This window comes from Amblyraja radiata, chromosome 9 (assembly GCF_010909765.2).
Source record: "Amblyraja radiata isolate CabotCenter1 chromosome 9, sAmbRad1.1.pri, whole genome shotgun sequence".
Classification (NCBI taxonomy): domain Eukaryota; kingdom Metazoa; phylum Chordata; class Chondrichthyes; order Rajiformes; family Rajidae; genus Amblyraja; species Amblyraja radiata.
The window spans coordinates 51259685-51284057 of record NC_045964.1 but is presented as its reverse complement, the minus strand read 5'-3'; the positions used below and the strand labels follow the sequence as shown (position 1 = coordinate 51284057).

Sequence of the window (24373 nt, the reverse complement as noted above, 5' to 3'; positions counted from 1 at the left end):
AAAAGTATTAATTTATTATTGAGAAATTAAGCAGAGTTAATAATGGTGGAATGGGGAAAAAAAAGACTCTTGATTCCAGAATCTGGAGCAAAAAACAAATTGCTGAGGGAACACGGCAGGTCAGCAACATCGGTGGAGGGAAAGGGAATAGCCATGCAGACATGCTTGGCAATACTTCCAGTCTTTCGAATACAACACACCATGAAGGTGGACTGAATGGAAGGAAGTGACGAGCCTTCTATGGACTGGACTGTGTTCACCACTCTGCAGGTTCAGGCAGTCATGAGCAGAGCAGGTGCTATATCAGGCTGAGATGCATACGTTTTTAGTGCATCTGTAGATGTTTGAGTAAATTCCCAAGGACATGCCATATCTTCTCAGATCCTTAAAAAATTGAATACACTGAGGCTCTTTCTTAACGGCTATAAATGGCTGAAATCATTAACTCTGTATTTTGAGTCAATTAAATTAGTATTGGATAGGCTTTTCAAATTTGCATGAGCAAGTACATGGACGATTTTTATTTTGGGATTCATTTACTCCATGCTGGTATTTGTGACATGCACTCTTAGGACTCAAGTTCCATGTTAACAAAAGCAAATCAGAATTATTCTTTCATATATAAAATCATCTGACCTCAGATTCTTTACATTCATCTTCTGCATGCATACATACATTTCCCACATTCAAGAGAAATTTACTCAGAAACTATATACTCATGTTGGGGATTTGTTAATAACTTACAGTTTTGACATCATTTTCATGGTGAAATATATATTCAAATAATGTCTGAAACATAAAATATACATACATTTGAATATTAGTAAACCTTTTCAAATACAGGATTTTCAGGTCACTAAAAAATAACGCATCTAAAATCCACTTTCATAATAAAGAATAACTTCCACGTGGTCTGTCTTGAATAAATGTTGAAGGAATCCAGGAGGGAGCTTATTTCTTTACATGTCTGAGAACCTCACCAGTCTGTGGTGAGTATTCCTGACACCTTCTTAAACCAAAAAATTAAACTACTGCTGGGTGAGAGTGATCCAACACACAGCTCTGAAAGTATTGGCCTGAATAGACATAAAATTCAAAAATATAGGTTAAATCTTAACTACAGAAGCAGCATAAATTAAATATTCCTTCAGCAATTACTAATGAAACTTCTTAAAAATAAGCTGGTCCCTAAGGAAACATGACAAATCAATAATATGGCCTTGAGTTCCCATTTTGATTACAATCAAAAATCTTAGCCAAAGGTTCAAAAAGTTCAAAGGACAGTTTATTGTCACATGTACCAATTAAGATACAGTGAAACTCAAATTAAACTAACAAAATCCAAACTATATTACAAATTGCACCAGTTTTGCAGTTTTTTTTGTTCAAATTTCATCTCAATTTGCATTTAGCCAAAGTTTTCCATAAAGTGATGGATAATTATACATTTTTGTAAGGAGAAAAATGTATTAAAATAATCTCACATTGTTTGATCAATACAGCTAAAATTGGGCTTACGAAAATGAGTTTAATGTGAACATTTTATATGAGCTTTTAAAATTTGACACAAACCTTAGCTAAATTTGCCTTCCCAGCATATTTGGCTAGATTTAATCTGGATATGTTAATAAAGGGTCCATCAGGGTTCGTAAGCATGGATGCCTGTAGAAAAATAATTTGTTGTAATTATAAAATAATTTTATTCATAAAACTGAAAAATACCAGAAATGTAAAAGAAAATGTTCTTGCAGAAAGAAAATTACCGTTCCCAGCCTAACAAATCTACCAGAAGCACTTGTCACTGGTTGGGCTGTATAAGCAGTTCTTGGAGTCTTGATAGCTTGCTCCATGGTGCCAGGTCTGCCAGATTGGGTGCCTGGTCTCACAAACCCAGTAATGGGTCTTCCAGACTGAGACATGGGTCTGTGAGAAGAGATAAAATGTTTTAACAGAACTACAGGAAAACTAATGGCATAGGGGAATAAAACTGTCCAAGATTCTTCCAATTCTCTTTAGTGGAGCCTTACACTTTAATGCTCTTTACCATAACTGGGAGGCTGCAAAAATATGCTCTTTCTGTTGGAATTTCTGGTTGGAACGCTTGGTCCCTCAAGAAGTCTAAGTAATGTTATGTTATTTCCAGCTAAATGTTTTGGATTCTGGTACAATCAGCATGTTAGGATAGCAACAGATTACAGTGCCTTTCATAATGTTTGGGGCAAAGACCCATAATTTATTTATTTGCCTCGGTACTCCACAATTTGAGATTTGTAATAGAAAAAAAATCATATGTGGTTAAAGTGCACATAGTCAGATTTTAATAAAGGCCACTTTTATACATTTTGGTTTCATCATGGAGCGAGATGGAGGATAAATGAGTGGATGAGGGACTGGTGCAGTGGGTATGGATTCAAGTTTCTGGATCATTGGGACCTCTTTTGGGGAAGGTGCGACCTGTACAGAAAGGACGGGTTGCACTTGAACTCTAGGGGGACCAATATCCTGGCGGGGAGATTTGCAAAGGCTACTGGGGAGACTTTAAACTAGTATGGTTGGGGGGAGGGACTCAAATTGGGAAAGCTAGCAGTCAGTGTGTGAGGCAGGAGGCAGAGAATGGTAGCACTCTGACCCAAAATGTAGGGGAGAGAGAAGAAAAAGACAATAAACAGAGAATAAGAGAGGGTGGGTTTCTTAAATGTGTATATTTTAATGCTAGGAGCATTGTAAGAAAGGTGGATGAACTTAGAGCCTGGATTGACACCTGGAAGTATGATGTTGTGGCGATCAGTGAAACATGGTTGCAGGAGGGCTGTGATTGGAAACTAAATATTCCAGGATTTCATTGCTTCAGGTGTGATAGAATTGGAGGGGCAAGAGGTGGAGGTGTTGCATTGCTTATCAGGGAAGATATTACAGCAGTGCTTTGGCAGGATAGATTAGAGGGCTCGTCTAGGGAGGCTATTTGGGTGGAACTGAGAAATGGGAAAGGGGTAGCAACACTTATAGGGGAGTATTATAGACCGCCAAATGGGGAGCGAGATTTGGAAGAGCAAATATGTAAGGAGATTGCAGATATTAGTAGTAAGCACAACGTAGTGATTGTGGGAGATTTCAATTTTCCACACATAGACTGGGAAACACATTCTGTAAATGGGCTGGATGGGTTGGAGTTTGTAAAATGTGTGCAGGATAGTTTTTTGCAGCAATACATAGAAGTACCTACTAGAGAAGGGGCGATGCTGGAACTCCTGTTAGAAAATGAGACGGGTCAGGTGGCAGAGTTATGCGTTGGGGAACCGTTCGGGACCAGTGATCACAATACCATTAGTTTCAATATAATTATGGAGAGGGTCAGAACTGGACCTAGGGTTGAGATTTTTGATTGGAGAAAGGCTAACTTCGAAGAGATGCGAAAGGATTTAAAAGAAGTAAATTGGGACAGTTTGTTTTATGGGAAAGATGTGGAAGAGAAATGGAGTACATTTAAAGGTGAAATTTTAAGAGTACAGAATCTTTATGTCCCTGTTCGGTTGAAAGGAAATAGTAAAAATTGGAAAGAGCCATGGTTTTCAAGGGAAATTGGATACTTGGTTCGGAAAAAGAGAGAGATCTACAATAATTATAGGCAGCATGGAGTAAATGAGGTGCCTGAGGAGTATAAAGAATGTAAAAAGAATCTTAAGAAAGAAATTAGAAAAGCTAAAAGAAGATATGAGGTTGCTTTGGCAAGTAAGGTGAAAGTAAATCCAAAGGGTTTCTACAGCTATATTAATAGCAAAAGGATAACGAGGGATAAAATTGGCCCATTAGAGAGTCAGAGTGGACAGCTGACACTTTTGAGAAATATAAAAGTGGATAAGTCTCCAGGTCCGGACAGGATATTCCCTAGGACATTGAGGGAAGTTAGTGTAGAAATAGCAGGGTCTATGACAGAAATATTTCAAATGTCATTAGAAACGGGAATAGTACCGGAGGATTGGCGTACTGCGCATGTTGTTCCATTGTTTAAAAAGGGTTCTAAGAGTAAACCTAGCAATTATAGACCTGTTAGTTTGACTTTAATGGAAAGGATACTTAGAGATAATATATATAAGCATCTGGATAAACAGGGTCTGATTAGGAATAGTCAACATGGATTTGTGCCTGGAAGGTCATGCTTGACTAATCTTCTTGAATTTTTTGAAGAGGTTAATCGGGAAATTGATGAGGGTAAAGCAGTGGATGTTGTATATATGGACTTCAGTAAGGCCTTTGACAAGGTTCCTCATGGAAGGTTGGTTAAGAAGGTTCAATGGTTGGGTATTAATGGTGGAGTAGCAAGATGAATTCAACAGTGGCTGAATGGGAGATGCCAGAGAGTAATGGTGGATGGTTGTTTGTCAGGTTGGAGGCCAGTGACTAGTGGGGTGCCACAGGGATCTGTGTTGGGTCCACTGTTGTTTGTCATGTACATCAATGATCTGGATGATGGTGTGGTAAATTGCATTAGTAAGTATGCAGATGATACTAAGATAGGTAGGGTTGTGGATAATGAAGTAGATTTTCAAAGTCTACAGAGAGATTTATGCCAGTTGGAAGAGTGGGCTGAAAGATGGCAGATGGAGTTTAATGCTGATAAGTGTGAGGTGCTACATCTTGGCAGGACAAATCAAAATAGGACGTACATGGTAAATGGTAGGGAATTGAAGAATGCAGGTGAACAGAGGGATCTGGGAATAACTGTGCAGTTCCCTGAAAGTAGAATCTCATGTAGATAGGGTGGTAAAGAAAGCTTTTGGTGTGCTGGCCTTTATAAATCAGAGCATTGAGTATAGAAGTTGGGATGTAATGTTAAAATTGTACAAGGCATTGGTGAGGCCAATTCTGGAGTATGGTGTACAATTTTGGTCGCCTAATTATAGGAAGGATGTCAACAAAATAGAGAGAGTACAGAGGCTATTTACTAGAATGTTGCCTGGGTTTCAGCAACTACGTTACAGAGAAAGGTTGAACAAGTTAGGGCTTTATTCTTTGGAGCGCAGAAGGTGAAGGGGGGGACTTGATAGAGGTCTTTAAAATGATGAGAGGGATAGACAGAGTTGACGTGGATAAGCTTTTCCCACTGAGAGTAGGCAAGATTCAAACAAGGGGACATGACTTGAGAATTAAGGGACTGAAGTTTAGGGGTAACATGAGGGGGAACTTCTTTACTCAGAGAGTGGTGGCTGTGTGGAATGAGCTTCCAGTGAAGGTGGTGGAGGCAGGTTCGTTTTTATCATTTAAAAATAAATTGGATAGTTATATGGACGGGAAAGGAATGGAGGGTTATGGTCTGAGCGCAGGTATATGGGACTAGGGGAGAATACGTGTTCGGCACGGACTAGAAGGGTCGAGATGGCCTGTTTCCGTGCTGTAATTGTTATATGGTTATATCATGTAGAAATTACAGCAGTGTTTAAGCATTGTCCCAATATTTCAGGGCACCATAATGTTTGGGACACCGCAATGTCATGCAAATGAAAGTAGTCTTGTTTAGAATTTTGTTGCATATCCTTTGCATGCAATGACATGCTTGAAGTCTGTGATTCATGGACATCACCAGTTGCTGGGTGATTTCTCTGGTGATGCTCTGCCAGGCCTATATTGCAGCCATCTTTAGCTTATGCTTGTTTTGGGAGCCAGTACCCTTCAGTTTTCTCTTCAGCATATAAAAGGCATGCTCAATTGGGTTCAGATCAGGTGACTGACTTGGCCACTCAAGAATTGACCATTTATTAGCTTTGAAAAACTCCTTTGTTGCTTTTGCAGCGTTTCGGATCATTGTCTTGCTGTAGAATGAACTACTGGCCAATGAGTTTTGAGACATTTGTTTGAACTTGAGCAGATAGGACGTGTCTATACACTTCAGAATTCATTATGCTACCACCATCAGCAGTTGTATCATCAATGAAGATAAGTGAGCCAGTACCTTCAGCAGCCATACATACCAGGCCATAACACCCCCACCACCGTGTTTCACAGATGAGGTGGTATGCTGTTGATCTTGGGCAGTTCCTTCTCTCCTCTATACTTTGCTCTTGCCATCACTCTGATACAAGTTAATCTTCATCTCATCTGTCCACAAGACCTTTTTCCAGAACTGTGGTTGCTCCTTAAAGTACCTCTTGTCAAACTGTAATCCGGCCATCCTATTTTTGCGGCTAACCAGTGATTTGCATCTTGAAGTGTAGCCTCTGTATTTCTGTTCATGAAGTCTTCTGCGGACAATGGTCATTGACAAATCCACACCCGAATCCTGAAGAATGTTTCTGATCTGTCGGACAGGTGTTTGAGGATTTTTCTTTATTATATGGAGAACTCTTCTCTTCAGCTGTGCTGGTCTTCCTTGGCCTGTCAGTCCCTTTGCAATTAGTGCTCCCTTTCTTCTTAATGATGTTCCAAACAGTTGATTTTGGTAAGGTTTGGCTGATGTCTCGAATAGTTTAATTCTCGTTTCTCTATCTCATAATGGCTTATTTGACTTTCATTGGCACAACTTTGGTCCTCATGTTGAAGAACAGCAATAAAGGTTTCCAAATGTGATGGAAAGACTGGAGGAAAGACTAGGTGCTGAGAGCTCTCTTATACCTGCATTAAGGAGGCAATTAAACACATCTGAGCAATTACAAATGCCTGTGAAGCCATGTGTCCCACACATTATGGTGCCTTGACATGGGGGACTATGTATAAACACAGCTGTGATTTCTACATGGTGAAACCAAAATGTATACAAATGGCATTTAATAAAATCTGACAATGTGCACTTTAACCACATGTGATATTTTTCTATTACAAATCTCAAATTGTGGAGTATAGAGGCAAATAAATAAATGATAGATCTTGTCCCAAACTTTATGGAGGGCACTGTATGTACTCCAGTTTTGGAGAGATACATTTTACTATTTGGTTTAGTGATACAGCATGGAAACAGGCTATTAAGCGCACAAAGTCCACGCTGTTCATATAAGATTCCTGTTATTCCACTTTCAGGTCCACATGCTAAACACTAAGGGAAATTTACAAAGGCCAGTTATCCTGCAAATCCACACATTTTTGGGGATGTGGGAGGAAACCGGAGCACCCAGAGGTAACCCAAACAGTCACAGGGAGCCAATGCAAACTCCATACTGACAGCAACCGAGGTCAAAATTGAAACTGAGTCTCTAGCACTGTGAGGCAGTTTCTCTATTAGCTGCACCATTGTGCAGTCATTTGGATTTCCTATTAGCGTAGTTTAGAATTCTCAAGCATCCTGATAAGCCATTGCATGAATCAAACTCCACGTTGACCAAGCTAAACCATGACCAAGCACAATAATGTTTTAAAATTACAATACAATGGGATAGAACTTTATTTATCCCTGGAGGGAAATTGATCTGCCAACATTCATAAAACACAAGATACATGAAACATGAAATTAAAGTGACGAGTGGAAAGTGCAGGATTGGGAAGGGGGAGTCAGTCTATCTCACGACAGATGGGGGAGAAGTTGGACAGTTTGATAGCCACAGAGAAAAAGGATATACTGTGGCGTTCTATGCTGCATCTTGGTGGAACCAGTCTGTTACTGAAGGTGCTCCTCAGGTTGCCCAGTGTGTCATGGAGGCGGTGAGTTGTGTAGTCCAAGATGCTCCGCAGTTTGAAGAGCATCCTCCCTTACAAAACCACCTCCAATTAATCCAACTCCACTCCCAGGACGGAGCCAGCCTTCCTGATGAGCTTGTTGATTCTGTTGGCGTCTACGGCCTTGGGCCGTCTAGCCCAGCACACGACAGCGTAGAAGATGGTACTGGCCACCACCAATTGATAGAACATCTGCAGCATCTTACTACAGACATTGAAAGAGCAGAGCCTTTCATTAATTAAAAATAATTCATTTTATTACCAAGTGACCATGCTTTATTTTTGTTTACTGCAGTTTTTTGGCATGAGTAAAATTCTGTTAATGTACCTACATAAATTAAATCATTGTTTACTTCCTTCTAGCAGGATGGTGAACCCTTGGGTAATCTTTCCCTTACCTCAACTACATTTTTTTTTAGAAGCTATTTCACTCCAGTTGAGATCAGCCAATGCAGTGCACATGTGAATTCAAAATGGAGCATTTCTCAGCCCACCACAACATCTGGTGCATTTACTAAGTCATGAAGGGAATTCAGAGTTAAGCCACAATACCTGACTGCCAGGCTTGGACCACCTCCTTGATTAACTCCTGGAAGTTTTAAAGAAGTTCCTGGTCCTGAAAATAATAACAATCTTCAAATCAATTCAAAATCCAGAAACTGTTTCACCAGTCACCACAGGCAAATTACATTTGATACAGTTGGACAAATTGAAATAAAAATGAATTACAATTTTGTACATTTTGATTACTGATACATTAAACAGATGTAAACAGAATGTCTGTTATAGGCCAACAGCAGTGAAGGATAACATGTAACAGTTGAATATTCCTGATTTACTTGTATCTCTGAGTATTTCAAGTCCCATTGAGACAATTGTCCAACTAATCTAAGCAAATACTTCTGTATATGATAGCATCCTGATAAAATATCGCTGCAACTTTGTGTGTAAAACAATTACTATTCTTTTTAGAAAATAATCAAATTGACCCTACATAAACCATTGACTTTGCCAAATACGCATTAATTTCTCACGTTCACTGACAACTTTAAATTGATTATACCTCTTGAATAGCATTCAAACAAAACAAATTCCTCTTATTGGTTCGATTATTTTTTTCGCGTTATTTCCCAAGAGAATCTCAATCTTCATTCTAAATAATGGTTGTTTGTCTCTGGTATCAAGCTCAGCAATCAGTGCTTTAGCATTTTCTGGTGTTTCCAACAAGGACGGCAAGGTAAGGGAATCGTGAATGACCAAGGAGGTTGGAACTTTGGTCAGGAAGAAAAAGGAAGCGTTTGCCAAGCTTAAGAGCGTGGCATTAGACAGGGATTATGAGGAATATAAAGTGAGTAGGAAAGAACTGAAGTGGGCAATATGAAGGGCAAGAAGGGGTTATGAAATGTCATTGGCAAGTTGGATTAAGGAAAATCGTGTGGCTTTTTATACGTACGTTAAAAATAACAGGGTGACCAGAGAGAAGGTGGACTGCTCAAAATAAGGAGGGAATCTATGCTTGAAGTTGAAGGATGTAGGCGAGGTATTAAACGAGTACTTTACATTTGTATTCACCGAGAAGGACTTAGAGGACAGCGAGGTCCATGTGGAGAATACAAATATGCCAAGACAGTTTCAGATCGAGAAAGAGGTGGTGCTGCGGCTCTTGAAGAATATGAAGGTAGATGTCCCCAGGGCCCAACGGAATGTACCGAAGGATATTGAGGGTGGCAAGAGTTGTGGTGATTGAAGTGAATTGAAGTGGATCCAGGTCATTTCTGAGGCAGGAGTTGATTTGCGGCATAATCAACTTCTCAAAGCACTTCATTAGATGCAAGTGTTACCAGTCGGTAGTCATTCAGATGGGACACCATGCTTTTCTTGGGCACTAGTAAAATAGATACCTTTTTGAAGCAGTAACCTCAGACCACATTAAGTTGGTTTAAACAGAGCTTTATCACTCAGCCAGGTATGCATTCTGGACCAGACACTTTGCCCAGATTCATCGTCTTGATGGATGATCTGACATCATAGGGTTGTCAAAGGCTGTGGGGGCTTATGTTGGTGTCATTGTTCTCCCTTTCAAAGCATGCATAAAAGGCATGGAGCTCATCCAGAACTGATGAGGCGTTGCCACTTAACATTTTGTGTGTACTCTTCACATTTCCTCTCAAAAGGGTGGTAAATCTAGAGAACGGTTGTGGAGGCTGCCATTGGGAATTTTTAAACCAGTGATGGATAGATTTTTGATTAGTAAGGGTGTCAAAGGTTGTGAGGAGAAGGCAGTAGAATGGGGTTGAGGGAGAAAACTTGAATCAGCCATGATTGAATGGTGGTGTAGATTTGATGGGCTGAATGACCTAATTCTGCTCATCCGTCTTGTAGTTTTTTGGTCTTAAAAGCACCATCTTACAACTTCACATAAATTGAATATACATTTCACTAATTTGTTATTTTTCTAAGTGTCTTTTCGTCTGTCTCCTGTTTGCCAAACATCCTATAATATTGCTGTTGGCAAGTTTCAGTATCAAGACCTAATTGAATTAAAACAAGACCAAAGGTAGTTATCCAACAAAATTGGTTTACTGAAGTACTTACGAGCAATCTGTGCAATAGAACTGTCATCCAGCATTACTTCTGCTATTCCTTCTTGTTCTACATCTACTTCATCCACATATACCATCTCGGTCAAGGCTCGAGTTTTCAAGCTCCATGCGGCCTACAGTATAAATAGATGTACATTTCAAACGTTTTTGATGATTACAAATTGATATCAAATACTATTTGAAATAGCTGAACAAAGCTTGTAAAGAAGGACCAGGCTTTCCAGTCAGTTGCAAAGGAATGGCTTGCTTCAGATTTCCCTTCTGCAAAGAATTATGGCATCCACCCTCTATAATATCACCAAATTGCTAAAGTAATCAACTAGATTGAAACGTTGTGACTGACAACAGCCTAGATGTTTTTGAAAAAAGACATAACTTTTATTTTACAATATTTTATTGATAGTAACCAGAGCAAAGACTAGGACCCATAGATTAACAGGCAGAAGCAGAAATATCATAAAATCTCATAATCCATGTTTAAAAAAATATTCTTTGATTGCTTTAGAGAATAATATTCCATGTAAAACCCTTTTTTCAATCCCAGATGTTAGAATTATGATCTAGAAAGCAGTGTGTATGTAGTAAAAAGCACAGTTACACATTAGGAAAATCATAACATTTGGTAAAATTTCGATTTCACCGATTTTATAGTGAAGACAACAAATCCATACCCTGTAGAGGAACAGTAACGTTTTCGGCCATTTCATGACTTTCCCTGTTTACCCATGTAAATATGTATTCAAAAGATGCTACCAGATTACCTCCAATATCAGTATGCAGTGATATCATTTTCAATGCAAACTCTTGAATATTGAGAGAATATTTAATACTTCTAAATTGCAAAAACTGAGGTTTTGTTTATTATACAAATCCCCATGCTGTATTTAATTGACCATAGGTACTATTTCAGAATAAAATACATTTAAACTGATTTAGTCTGAGTTAATCTATGGGTCCTATTTCATTGCTACACATATCTGTAAGCCGTGGCGGACTGGCCAGGGTGTCAGCTTGCCCGATGGCAAATGGGCCCCTGATGAAGTGTGTCCCCTATATCAAGTGTGCCCCGATGAAGTGGGCCCCCTTTGTCTCCTGGCAACCAATATTTTTAGACCCAGTCCACCACTGCCTGTAAGGATACAGCCAGTAGAATAGAAAAAGGAAAAATAATGGTGGTATATTTGGAGCTTTGGAAGGCTTTTAAAGACCCAATATGGTTAGAAAACACAAAATTAGGGATAATGTTCCAACATGGATTGCAAATTGATCATTGCAGAAAAAAACAAAGCAGGAGCAAACAGATCATTTTCAAGTAAAGGGCCTGTCCCACTTACGCGAGCTTGGCTCGCAAATTACACGACCTCGTGGTCGCTTGCGGCATACGGGCACTGTATGGCCACGCGGGGCCGGTCCCACTTAGAAGCGCGGAGTGGTATGGAGTAGTGCGGGGCTGGTCCCGACATCGCGCGGGGCTCCGAAATTCTTGCAGTGACCGAAATCTTTGAGTGCCAAAGGCCTGTCGGCCCGCATACGCACGCAGGCGCATTGCAATCGTACGCAGCGTCTTGACGGCGTACGCCTAGTGCATGGCGTTGCGTGATGACATCACCGCCCGACGCCCAAATTTAGTCGGCCCGCCTCCTGCCCAGCTGATTTGTAAGCATGACGTAAATGGCGTCACACGCGACTCCGCTTCCAGTTAGTCGCGCCAAATGCATGCAATCGTATGCAAGTGGGACAGGCCATTAAGCAGGCTGTGATCAGTAGAGGACCACAGAAATTGGTGCTTGTGAGCCAGCTATTCACAATCAATGCTAATGATATGGATCAAGGGACAATTTTGAAAAAATATTTCCAAGTTTGCAGATGATTTAAAAAAAATTTGGGATTGAGAATGGAGAGGGGGATATAAAGAGGCTAAAAGGAGATATTGATAAAATATTGATAAACTAGTAGACAAAGACAGAACATAAATGAAATGTACTTTGGAAAAAAGAATTAAATACTTCTGCAGACAGTGGCAGATTCTTTTTAATATGGAGAGTTTTGGGGGATAAATGTTGATGTGGACAGGGACTTGGGTGTTCTTGTAAACAACATAAAAGTCTACCAAGCAATTAGGAAGGCAAATGATACATTAGCCTTTATTTTGAGCAGACTGCATTACAAGAGAAGATAAGGCCTTGTGTATTGTGCAGTCTTACCTTAAAATAATGAGACACTTTATAGAAGGAATGCAGTGAAGATTCACTAGACTGGTTTCAGGGATGGTCAGAGAGATTGCGCCAACTCAGCCTATATTCATTCTCGAGAGCTTAGAGTTAAGATAGAAACATAGAAAATAGGTGCAGGAGTAGGCCATTCGGCCCTTCGAGCCTGCACCGCCATTCGATATGATCATGGCTGATCATCCAACTCTGTATCGTATCCCATCCCTGCCTTCTCTCCATACCCCCTGATCCCTTTAGCCACAAGGGCCACATCTAACTCCCTCTTAAATATAGCCAATGAACTGGCCTCAACTACCTTCTGTGGCAGAGAATTCCACAGATTCACCACTCTCTGTGTAAAAAATGATCTCATTGAAACTTACAGGGCACAACAGGCTGGATGCAGGTAGGACATTTCCCCAAACTAAGTCGTCCTGAACTAGAGGTTATAGTCACAGAAAAAGAGTTAGGTCATTCAGACAAGGAAAATCATGCATTACAATTTATTTTCAAGTTCAAGTTCACATTAATTGTCACATGCACCAATTGAGATGCAGTAATATTTGAGTTACCATACAGCCATACAAGTAAAAAGAACACAATGCACAATAGAGTTTAACATAAACATCCATCACAGTGGAATTTGCAGTCCGCACTGTGATGGAAGGCGATAAAGTTCAGTCAATCTTCCTCCATTTGTTCACCCATGGTCGGGACCTCGACTGACAAATTCCACTGTGATGGATGTTTATGTTAAACTCTATTACGCATTGTGTTCTTTTTACTTGTATGGCAATTGGATCCTCGACTTCCTCATCCACAGACCACAGTCTTTTTGTATTGGTGGAAATGTGTCAGACTCGATAACAATCAGCACGGGAGCACCTCAAGGCTGCGTGCTCAGCCCCCTGCTGTACTCACTCTATACTCATGACTGCGTAGACGGTCATAGTGCGAACTCCATCATCAAGTTCGCTGACGACACCACTGTCGTGGGACGTATCACTGATGGGGATGAGTCCGAGTATAGAAGAGAGATTGAGCAACTGTCCATATGGTGCCAGCACAATAACCTGGCCCTCAACACCAGCAAAACCAAGGAACTGATTGTGGACTTTGGAAGGAGTAGGATGTAGACCCACAGTCCCGTTTATATCAACGGGTCAATGGTTGAAAGGGTCAAGAGCTTCAAATTCCTGGGCGTGCACATCTCTGAAGATCTTTCCTGGTTCGAGAACACTGATGCAATTATCAAGAAAGCACATCAGCGCCTCTACTTCCTGAGAAGATTACGGAGAGTCGGTTTGTCAAGGAGGACTCTCTCTAACTTCTACAGGTGCACAGTAGAGAGCATGCTGACCGGTTGCATCGTGGCTTGGTTCGGCAACTTGAGCGCCCTGGAGAGGAAGAGACTACAAAAAGTAGTAAACACTGCCCAGTCCATCATCGGCTCTGACCTTCCTTCCATCGAAGGGATTTATTACAGGAGCCTGAAGACTGCAACGACCAGGTTCAGGAATAGCTACTTCCCCACAGCCATCAGGCTATTAAACCTGGTTCGGCCAAAACTCTGAACATTAATAACCCATTCTTTGTTATTTGCACTTTATCAGTTTATTTATTCATGCGTTTTGTAGTCAATGCCTATTATGTTCGGTGTGCTGAAGCAAAGCAAGAATTTCATTGTCCTATCAGGGACACATGACAATGAACTTGAACTTGAACCCTCCGCAGTCGCCGCTACGGACGGCCCAATGTACAAGCCCTCCGACGTCGGGATGGATCAGAACACATTCCGTGGCTTGGAGTTCCTGAATCGGCCGCTTCTTACCGGAGACCGTGGCTTCACAATGTTAAAGACCACGGGCCAGCGGTCGGAGCACTTCTTCTGGCGATCCTGGGCAAGGGATCCCAGGCTCCACGATGGTAAAACCGCGCCGCGCCCGCGGCTAGAGGCTCCGAAGACTGCTGCAGTCAACAGGCCCCTGCGGTTGGACCTCGGCTAAGGAACCCAGGCTCTCCGATGGTAAGTCCGCTGCGCCTGCTGCTGAAGTTCTGCGCAGTTCTCCAGTCTGGAAAGGCCACATCAAACCAGTTCTTAGGCTGCGAGGGGGGGGCTGAGATGTGATATGGAGAAAAGTTGCATCTCTGTCGCGGTAAGTGACTGAAAATGGTTTCCCCCTATACCACCCCCTTCCCCACCACCACCACTTCCCACATAAGACATACCGAGAAACATTAAATCATACATTTAGATGCACTAAAATTAACAAAAAAAGTCAAAAGGGCAGACGGGTTGCTGGCGAGGCTGCCGCTCGCGGCGCCACCCGATGACAAGATAATTGATTTCATTAAATATGAATAGAAGTAGTGAATTATAGTCAAAATTAGGCATAGCATGTTGGAAAAATGGCATTTGATTTACCCCTTGCAACTTATATCAGCTTACTATGATTTCCCAGAATTGGCGCGAGTTCCTTTGCATGCCTGAGAGAAATTTCCTAAAATGTTTTTTGTTCAAAATTTACCAGGTTTTGACCTGTAATTATTATCACCACTTGAATCCATGTCCACTCTGCCCTCTCCCCCAAAATCGACTTTAGTCTTTGTTTCATGATTATCATGCAGCCCCTCATTATCCTCATACATGTAGATAATGCCAATTTCCCAAAGTAAAATGATGAGAGTTGTCACCATTTCTATTCAATCCAGATGCACACCATACCCACCTCTGTGCTGTCATTTTGCTTCATTTGTTTTTGTCAGTGCTCCTGTCTAAACTGAACAATGGAAATACAGGGCAAAAAAAATAAATCAATATCTACCATAAATAGCCTCATCTTGCCTCTGGAAGATATTGCCTGAGACAACATTCCAATACCAACAGCAGACTTGAGTGCATTTTAATCAATATTGGGACATTGTCAACTCTAAAAAAAATAAAAATTGAATAGTTCAAATAGGCTGTTGTGATCTCCAAAAGCTGCATAAATTCAAGTTGTCTGGCACTCTCTTATTAATCTGTACCATATAGCTATTTTAGCTCAAAATTTAACAATATATCCGTTATACCAGTGATATGTATCACAGGGGGCACCACGCAATGGCAGCCTCGCCAACAATCTGTCTGTCTTTACGTCTTTTTGTTATTTTTAGTGAGTTTTTAAAGTATGTGTTAATGTTCTCTGGTTTGTTTTATGTGGGGAGGGGAGTGGAGGGGAAACTTCCCCCCCCCCCACCCCCAATCTCTTATCTTGCCAGAGATGCAATTGTATTACAGATTGTATCTCCGGTCGCTTTGTGGCCCAATATCATGGAGCTGGAGGCCTTGCTCGGGACTGACTTTGAGCCCCACCCTGGGGACATGGACTTACCATCAGAGCCAATCCCTTGCCTGGGATCGACGTTCCAATTGCGGCCTGCGGAATTCACCATCATGGAGCTCGCAGTCTCAGGTAGAGACCGATATCGTGAAGCTCCAAATGACGCAGAACGTTTCGACCAGGCCTGACCCGGGGTCAGATCGCCCGATGCCGGGGAGCTGAGATTCCCCTCCCAATGCAGGAGCTTGATCACCCCAGCGCGGAGGGCCCGATTTCCGGCTACGGGAACCAAGATCACCCCATCAACGGAAGGCTCAAGGCCCCCAAATGCGAGAGAACAAAAAAGAGAGGATTTATTTTTTTCTTCATTTTCCATCACAGTGAGGAATGTGGAGGAGTCACTGCGATGGATGTTTATGTTAAAATGTATTTTGTGTGTTCTGTTGCTTTTTATTGGTATGACTGTATGGCAAATGGAATTCCTCGTATGTTGTAAAAGATACTTGGCTAATAAAGCATGATTATGATGTTGAGTCAATGTAACCCACAATATATTACTGACAAATAAGCATTTTAAACATTCAGCAATTACTGAATTCATAAAAATAAACCATTCCAAATTGGAATTGCTGGCACTAAGTTTACATAGAAGACTAGAAACACAAAATGGGCAGACACAATTTAATACAAATAGGTGCAAGGGAGAAAAATGGCAAGAATAGAAAATCTAAGCATTACCGAGGAAGCACAATTACCAAGGACCCAAGTGCCAATTCACTAGTCGTTGAAAATGGGAAGAAAAGCTGATAAAGTAATTAAATAAGTGCCCATGATACTTAAATTGGCAAATGGTGGTTCTGAATACAAAAACAGCCATACTGCATCTTAAAAAATATCTAAGATTTGAAAGCACCTGGGATGAAGTGTATAGTTTGGATAAATGTAAAGATTCTAGCATGGATTCAGAGGGGTTTCAAGCAAGATGCTGGGGATGAGCAAGTTCAATTAAATGGAAAGTTACAAGAGCAAGCTTCCCTGCAAGGCAAAGAAGGTAAAGCAAAGACCTAAAATCCAGCTCTAATAAGCAAATTGAAAGAAATGATCCTCTAATCCAGAAGGTCATAGATTTAAAACAATTTTCTGAATAGATGGGAGAAAATTGAGAAAAGTCTTCACGTATGAATTGTGATCTGGAATATACAACCTGAAAAATGCAATGAACTAAATTCCAAATGAGTATTTAAGCCGGTCATTTGATTGCAGTTATCAGAGGACTAAACCGAACAGGTCTTTACAGCTATATTACAGGCCTAACAGCGTCCTTCAACACTGCTAGATTCTATGATTGCACACAAAACATTGACTTGACAATATAGTTAATTTAAAAAAATCTCAAATATAACATGCTCAAACAAATAATTCTGTTTAAACAAAACAAGCACTGAACTGGAATAGGATCACATGGAAGTTTTTATATCAATTTCACAATTTGTGACAGAAAGCTTTGCTCTGATAGCCTTTTTAGAATGAGGGAGGAGGGATAAAAAGATTAGGTACTGAACATTGCCAGCCAAAACAATAGCTGATGAATGTCTGTCTGTCTGAGAGATTAGGTGGAATTGGTGTTGGTGTAGGTCCCTCTGCGCTTAATGACAGAGGAGAGCGATCGTAAGGTATCGTCAGCAGCAGTGTGCGCTACCATGTCCTCCAAGCAGGACGAGGGAATAAAGGTGTTAAACTGAGTTCTTCTGTCAATCTAAAGTCAACTTGACTCAAACACTTGTTCCTGTTAAAATCATTTATTTATTCAGCTGAGACTAGTCTCTTGAACCTTCCAACACAGAGCTGATGCTCCGGGCGGGTCCAGAGAGGAGTAACTTTGATACAAACTCATGGCATTTATATAGGTATTAGACATTCAGATACAGAGGGTATGACAAGCTAGTAACCAATCATCTGAGTCATTCTGGTGATTTACAACATCAGTCACATGATCCCCCTTCCCTGGCCTCTTTACAACCTTTGTTTGCCTGTGGTATAACTTTATAACTTTGTTTTAGAATTATTTTATTTCAACACAGCAAAACCCCAGAAGGCTCACTTATCATAGACCACTCCTCAAAATATAAGATACATACAATGATCACACAAGTCATATACACTTTCTATACCAAGAAGAAAGATATTTCTATAAATCTAAACAATTTCTATGTCTAAAGTTTACCTTCCTACTAAGACAATACATTTCATAATTTGTTTTACTACAATTTCACAGTTTGAAATACTTTTACCTATGTCTTTAAAACTTTAATTATATAAGTTTGCTGAATTTGCCTGTGTGTATGTGTCTGTTTGCACTTTATTTCAGTTCAGGAAAACCTTAAGCTTTTCTTTTGCAAATTACCTAGCTTATATAAAAGTCACTTTTCAATCTGGGCGTAGCGCTGTTCTGTGTCCAGGCCCAAACAGTGTCTTTGTGGGTTAGCTGGCACAGTGAGGCTGATAGTTCACTGAAGTATGGAATGAATTTCCCCAAATAATTTACCATGCCAAGGAATCTCTGCAGGCTGAGCACATCTGTGGGTGCTGATAACTCGTTGATAGCAATGGTTTTTGATGGATCGGGTTTGAGGCCGTATTCAGTGAACACATGGCCTACGTAGTTCACCTAATTTACTCAGAATTTGCACTTTAGAGGGTTTAACTTGAGGTTGATATCTTTAGCGCGGTCCAGAACCTTTTTTAAATTTGCGTCGTGTTCTTCAATAGTTTGTCTAGCAACAAGGATATCATCAACTACGATGGAGCATGGGTATCCTGTTGTTCCATAGCGCGTTGAAATATTTTACTCGCAGAGCTTATGCTAAATGGCATACAAAGAGAATTGTAATGTCCAAAGGGTGTGCTGAAGATGGTTAACTTGGGGGAGTTGTGATCAAGGGCAATCTGCCAGAATGAACTCTTGGCATCTAGCACTGTGAATACAGTCACCTAGCCCAGCTGCGCTGCAATCTCTTCCACTGTGCGCATGGGACAATGGCAGTGTTTAAATCTTTACGATTGATTAAAATCCATATTTCTTACTTATTCTTTTTCGTTGCTACTACCATGGTAGAGACCCAATCCGATGGGTCAGCGACGGGGGCAATCACACCCATAGTCACAATTCTGTCGAATTCACCTTGTTCACGGTCCCGCCTAACATGGGCAATCCGGTGTGCCGGACGGACAACTGGGAGAACCACGGGGTCAGTCATGATTGTGTACTTGACAGGTAACTTGCCGTCGAACAGACTTTTGTATTGTGTCAGGATTTGTTGACTGAAGTCACATGTAGTAGACAGATGTACTGAAGGTGACCAGACCATTTTGCCTTTGATTCACATCTCCTCGAAAACCCAAGGCCGAAACGGTGAATTTTTTACGTATTCCGGTAGAGATATACCTCATGATTTCAAAAATCCCCTCATCTGTAAATCTGGTTAATTATTTCCCGAGTTTTTCACTAAAATTGTTCACAAATCTGACTATTTTTTCAAATCTAACCGCTGGCCAACTGATGACGTCACAATGCCTTTGCTAGTGGCCCACCCGGCTCCTGGCCCAGCCCCCGCCCCCGGATTAAAGCAGCTGCTGTCAACTCGCAAGCGTACTGTTTTCCACGAGTTACGTCACCACCCTCACCCCTCCGCCCGTTCTTCAAAAGGCGGAGAAAGAACGAGCAAGTTCTGCAGATCCCGAGGTATCGGAGGTCTCCACCACTCACGATATTTTCTCACGAGAAGAACTTTCCCCTCGCGGCCTGTGCAGCGAGTGAAGTCGCGCCCCTCCCCCGCCACTTCCTCCCGCTGCTAACCGCTCCAATCCTGCTCCTTCCCGTGCAGGACGTGCAATCAAATGCAAAGCAAGACGATTTCAACAGTGGATGATATTGTTTAATGTAAAATCTCTTTTTTTAAAGAAGGTACATGGCCAAAGTCGCACACATCTCCGACAAACAACTTTGCAAAAATTAGAATGTACTGCAGGAGTCCCAAGTGTATGCGAGAAAGATTGAAGTCCCAGCATTGTTACAACACGTATCAAGAATAGAAAATATCAACTAGAAATCGAGATGGCATGTGACATTAGTATAGAAGGACTAAAAGGTTTCATGGAGGACTTTATAGGAAGGCTGCTGCAGGAAAACCAAACCTGATCAACAAATCTCAAAATTATTAAAATGTTATAAAAATGAATGTCTTTATTCTCATGGTAATTAACCAATACAATTTGCTGCGGTATCTCAAGTTGCTTTGCAAAAATGTACAATTTTATGCCCAGTCATTATGGACATAAAGATATTTCTACGTTACAATAAATTAATGTTACAATTTAAAATAAATGTATACATTCTTAATTTGAATGTAATGATATACAGTTCCGGAAACCAAAAAGCTCCGAAAACCGGACATTTTTTCCAGGATGTCGCCTGCACACCAAAGCTCGCGTTTGGCGCCAAACTTGACCCGAAACGACAAACGGTCAACCCAGGTCTGTACTACTGTCGCGGCTGCCTCCTCCCCGGAGACACTTAAACATCTGTAAATCATTGCTTAAATGTTAGTCAGTTAGTTTGGAGGGCTTTTATGTGAAGGGAGGGGGGGGGGGGGGGACTTTAATTCTTAGTCCCCTACCTGGTCGGAGAGGCGGGGAGCGGGCAATGCCTTACCGGGTCGCCGTGCAGTAAGCTCCGGAGCGCTGTGGCCGCTGACTCCCAACATCGCGGAGCTGGGGCTGCGAGCGTCCGGCCGCGGGCGGCGCCGGTTGGAGCTCCGACCCCGGCAACTCTACCCCTGGCTGCGCGGCGCTCCATATCCAGCGCGGCCCGCGACCGGACACCCGCAGCCCCAGCTCCGCGATGTTGGGAGTCGGCGGCCACAGCGCTCCGGAGCTTACCCGCACGGTGACCCGGTAAGGCATTGCCCGCTCCCCGCTGGTATCCCAGCGCTGTGGCCGCCGACTCCCAACATCGCGGAGCTGGGGCTGCGGGCGTCCGGCTGCGGGCGGCGCTGGATTTGGAGTGCCGCGCAGCCAGGGGTAGAGTTGCCGGGGTCAGAGCTCCAACCGGCGCCGCCCGCGGCCGGACGCCTGCAGCCCCAGCTCCGCGATGTTGGGAGTCGGCGGCCACAGCGCTCCGGAGCTTACCGCATGGTGACCCAGTAAGGCATTGCCCGCTCCCCGCTGGTATCCCAGCGCTGTGGCCGCCGACTCCCAACATCACGGAGCTGGGTATGCGGGCGTCCGGCTGCGGGCGGCGCTGGATTTGGAGCGCCGCGCAGCCAGGGGTAGAGTTGCCGGGGTCGGAGCTCCAACCGGCACCGCCCTCGGCCGGACGCCTGCAGCCCCAGCTCCGCGATGTTGGGAGTCGGCGGCCACAGCGCTCCGGAGCTTACTGCACGGCGACCCGGTGAGGCATTGCCCGCTCCCCGCCTCTCGGACCAGGTAGGGGACTAAGAATTAAAGTTTCCCCCTTCACCCCCCCCACCACATAAAATCCCACCAAACTAAAAGACTAACATTTAAGCAATGATTTACAATGATTCCCCGGTCTCCGGGGAGGAGGCAGCCGCTTCAGCCTTTTCAAGCCGCCCGCGCTACCTACCTAATCTACGCTAAAAATCTTCCATTTCGAAATACGAAAAATTCCGAAATCCGAGAAGTGTCTGGTCCCAAGGCTTTCGGATAAAAGGTTGTGCACCTGTACTCCCAATATTAATGATTATTACTTAAATCATTGCAGTGATGGAAGAGAAAACTCTGCAAAGTGCTGGTCATGGAAGAAAAACTTTCTAATATAAACCCCAATTGTTTTTAAGTTTGATGGAATAAGTTTGTTGCCAATTGTTTAATTTCTTGGTGTATTCCGAATTTCCTTTCCCACCTAATATTTTTCAACCAAATATTTTTCCAGAGTTCATAAAGCTCAAGGAGGCAGATGATGTCATCAAAAGGTCTACACCACACTCTCATCTCGTTGCTATTATCAGGAAGAACATGCATTCCAAGAATGTTACTTCCAGGTTCAAGAACAGTTTCCTCCTATCAACAACAACACCATACAATCCTAACCACAAAACTACAATCAGCGCCAAACTACAATTAATTTTGTTCAATGGTTGCACCACATATGGCAGCTTGCACAATTATGGTCTAATTTCCCATTTATATCCAATAAATTATTATATTACTCTGTATTGTATATGTGTTGTTGTATTTAAAGCGACTGTATAAGCCGCAGCAAGTAAAAATTTAATTCTTCAGTTCAAGTGTACATGACAATTAAACATTCTTAAATATAGTTAACTGCCCTTTGAAAAGGCATGGCAAATCACTCAGTTAGGGGAATTAGAAATTGGTAATAAGGTATGGTCATGCCAGTAAAATGGCAATAGCCTGTAAGTGAATAATTTAAAAATAATTTGTCTTTTCAAAATCACTCCATTATTCATAAATTGGGCATTAGATTTATAATAATTAACCTTCGGAATGAAACTTCAATTCGACAATTGTTCCAAAATTTAATATTATAACTGATGAATAAAATACACATATTAAGAGAGTGATGTAAAAAAATGTTTATAATAATTTCTGAATTATAACAATATAATGTTTATAATTTCTGAATTATAACAATATAGCATTAATGAAAATCAAAATAAAAGTGAAATAAAATAAAGTAGTGAAATCATTACGTTTTAAAACGAGCAATTGACAACAAAAAACTCAAAATATCATTTTATGTAATTGACTGAAACAGTTCAAATTAGATCATTGTTAAATTGAGAATCACGTTACAATAATCATATGCATATCATAACAAGGATTAGCACCATTTGAACATAAAAATGATTTTTTTTCCTAAGTGACTAGCGATATTAGTTAATAAACAATAGACAATAGGTGCAGGAGTAGGCCATTCAACCCTTTGAGCCAGCACCACCATTCAATGTGATCATGGCTGATCACCCACAATCAGTACCCCCGTTCCTGCCTTCTCCCCATATCCCTTGACTCTGCTATCTTTAAGAGCTCCATCTAACTCTCTCTTGAAAGCATCCAGAGAATCGGCCTCCACCGCCCTCTGAGGTAGAGAATTCCACAGACTCACAACTCTGTGTGAAGAAGTATTTTCTCATCTCCGTTCTAAATGGCTTACCACTTAATCTTAAACTGTGGCCCTGGTTCTGGACTCCCCCAACATCAGGAACATATTTCCTGCCTCTAGCATGTCCAAACCTTTAATAATCTTATATGTTTCAATAAAATACCCTTTCATCCTTCTAAATTCCAGAGTATACAAGCCCAGCCGCTCCATTCTCTCAGCATATGACAATCCTGCCATCCCGGGAATTAACCTGGTGAACCTACGCTGCACTCCCTTAATAGCAAAAATGTTCTTCCTCAAATTTGGAGACCAAAACTGCACACAATACTCCAGGTGTGGTCTCACTATGGCCCTGTACAATTGCAGAAGGACCTCTTTGCTCCTATACTCAACCCCTCTTGTTATGAAGGCCAACATGCCATTCGCTTTCTTCAATGCCTGCTGTACCTGCATGCTTACTTTCAATGACTGATGAACAAGGACCCCCCAGATCCCGTTGTACTCAAGCTTTTCCCAACTTCACACCATTTAGATAATAATCTGCCTTCCTGTTTTTGCCACCAAAGTGGATAACCTCACATTTATCCACATTAAACTGCACCTGCCATGCATCTGCCCACTCACCCAATCTGTCCAAGTCACCCTGCATCCTCATAGCATCCTCCTCACACGTCACACAGCCACTCAGCTTTGTGTCATCTGCAAATTTGTTAGTGTTACTTTAAATCCCTTCAGATAAATCATTAATATATATTGTAAATAGCTGCGGTCCCAGCACCGAGCCTTGCGGTACCCTACTAGTTACTGCCTGCCATTCTGAAAAGGACCCGTTAAGCCCTACTCTTTGTTTCCTGTCTGCCAACTGATTTTCTATCCATGTCAGCACCCTGCCCCCAATACCATGTATTCTAATTTTGCCCACTAATCTCCTATGTGCGACTGTATCTTCCTGGCAAGGATGCGACTATTTTCCGAGTCGCGCCCTCGCCCTTCTACCAACTAGATTGGCGCAGCCTTTCCTTCCAGGGACCAGGCCAGAGCTTCAGCAGCAGCGGCGCAGCGCTGGATACATCGCGGAGCAGGTGATGCCTCACCTGGGATCGCCGTTTGAAGCACCGCAGTGTTGGGCCTGCAGCATCAACATCGCAGAGCTGTGGACTGTAGAGCTCCCAGCGCGGGTGGCACTGACCAAAATCACGGAGTCCTGGGACCCTTTGCCGAGGTCGGCCTGTGGACATCGGGAGCCGCGGACTCCGGTAGGAAATGGCCGATTCGGAGGTCCATGCCGCTGAGGATTCCCATGTCGGAGTTCCATCGTCCCGGCGAGAGGGCCTGAACATAGGGCCACCCATAGCAGCGACTGCGGAGGGCTCGGGAGGCCCCGACCACGGGTGAACACCAACAAGGAGGTTGACTGAATTTCCAGAGGATAGGGCTCTTAAAAATAGC

The 24373-nt window shown here is 42.1% G+C and overlaps 1 protein-coding gene across 1 annotated transcript in view; it reads right to left on the bottom strand.

Annotated features, from left to right (window-relative positions):
• The window catches only part of ttc8 (tetratricopeptide repeat domain 8), a 41155-nt gene that overhangs the window by 15368 nt on the left and 1414 nt on the right, over positions 1–24373 (bottom strand). The window contains exons 2-6 of the mRNA XM_033027390.1: positions 10237–10357; positions 8194–8257; positions 1764–1923; positions 1573–1662; positions 745–789 (exon numbers count right to left, since the gene is read on the bottom strand). Coding sequence (XP_032883281.1) covers positions 745–789; positions 1573–1662; positions 1764–1923; positions 8194–8257; positions 10237–10357 — 480 coding nt within the window. The remainder of the gene's footprint in view (positions 1–744; positions 790–1572; positions 1663–1763; positions 1924–8193; positions 8258–10236; positions 10358–24373) is intronic.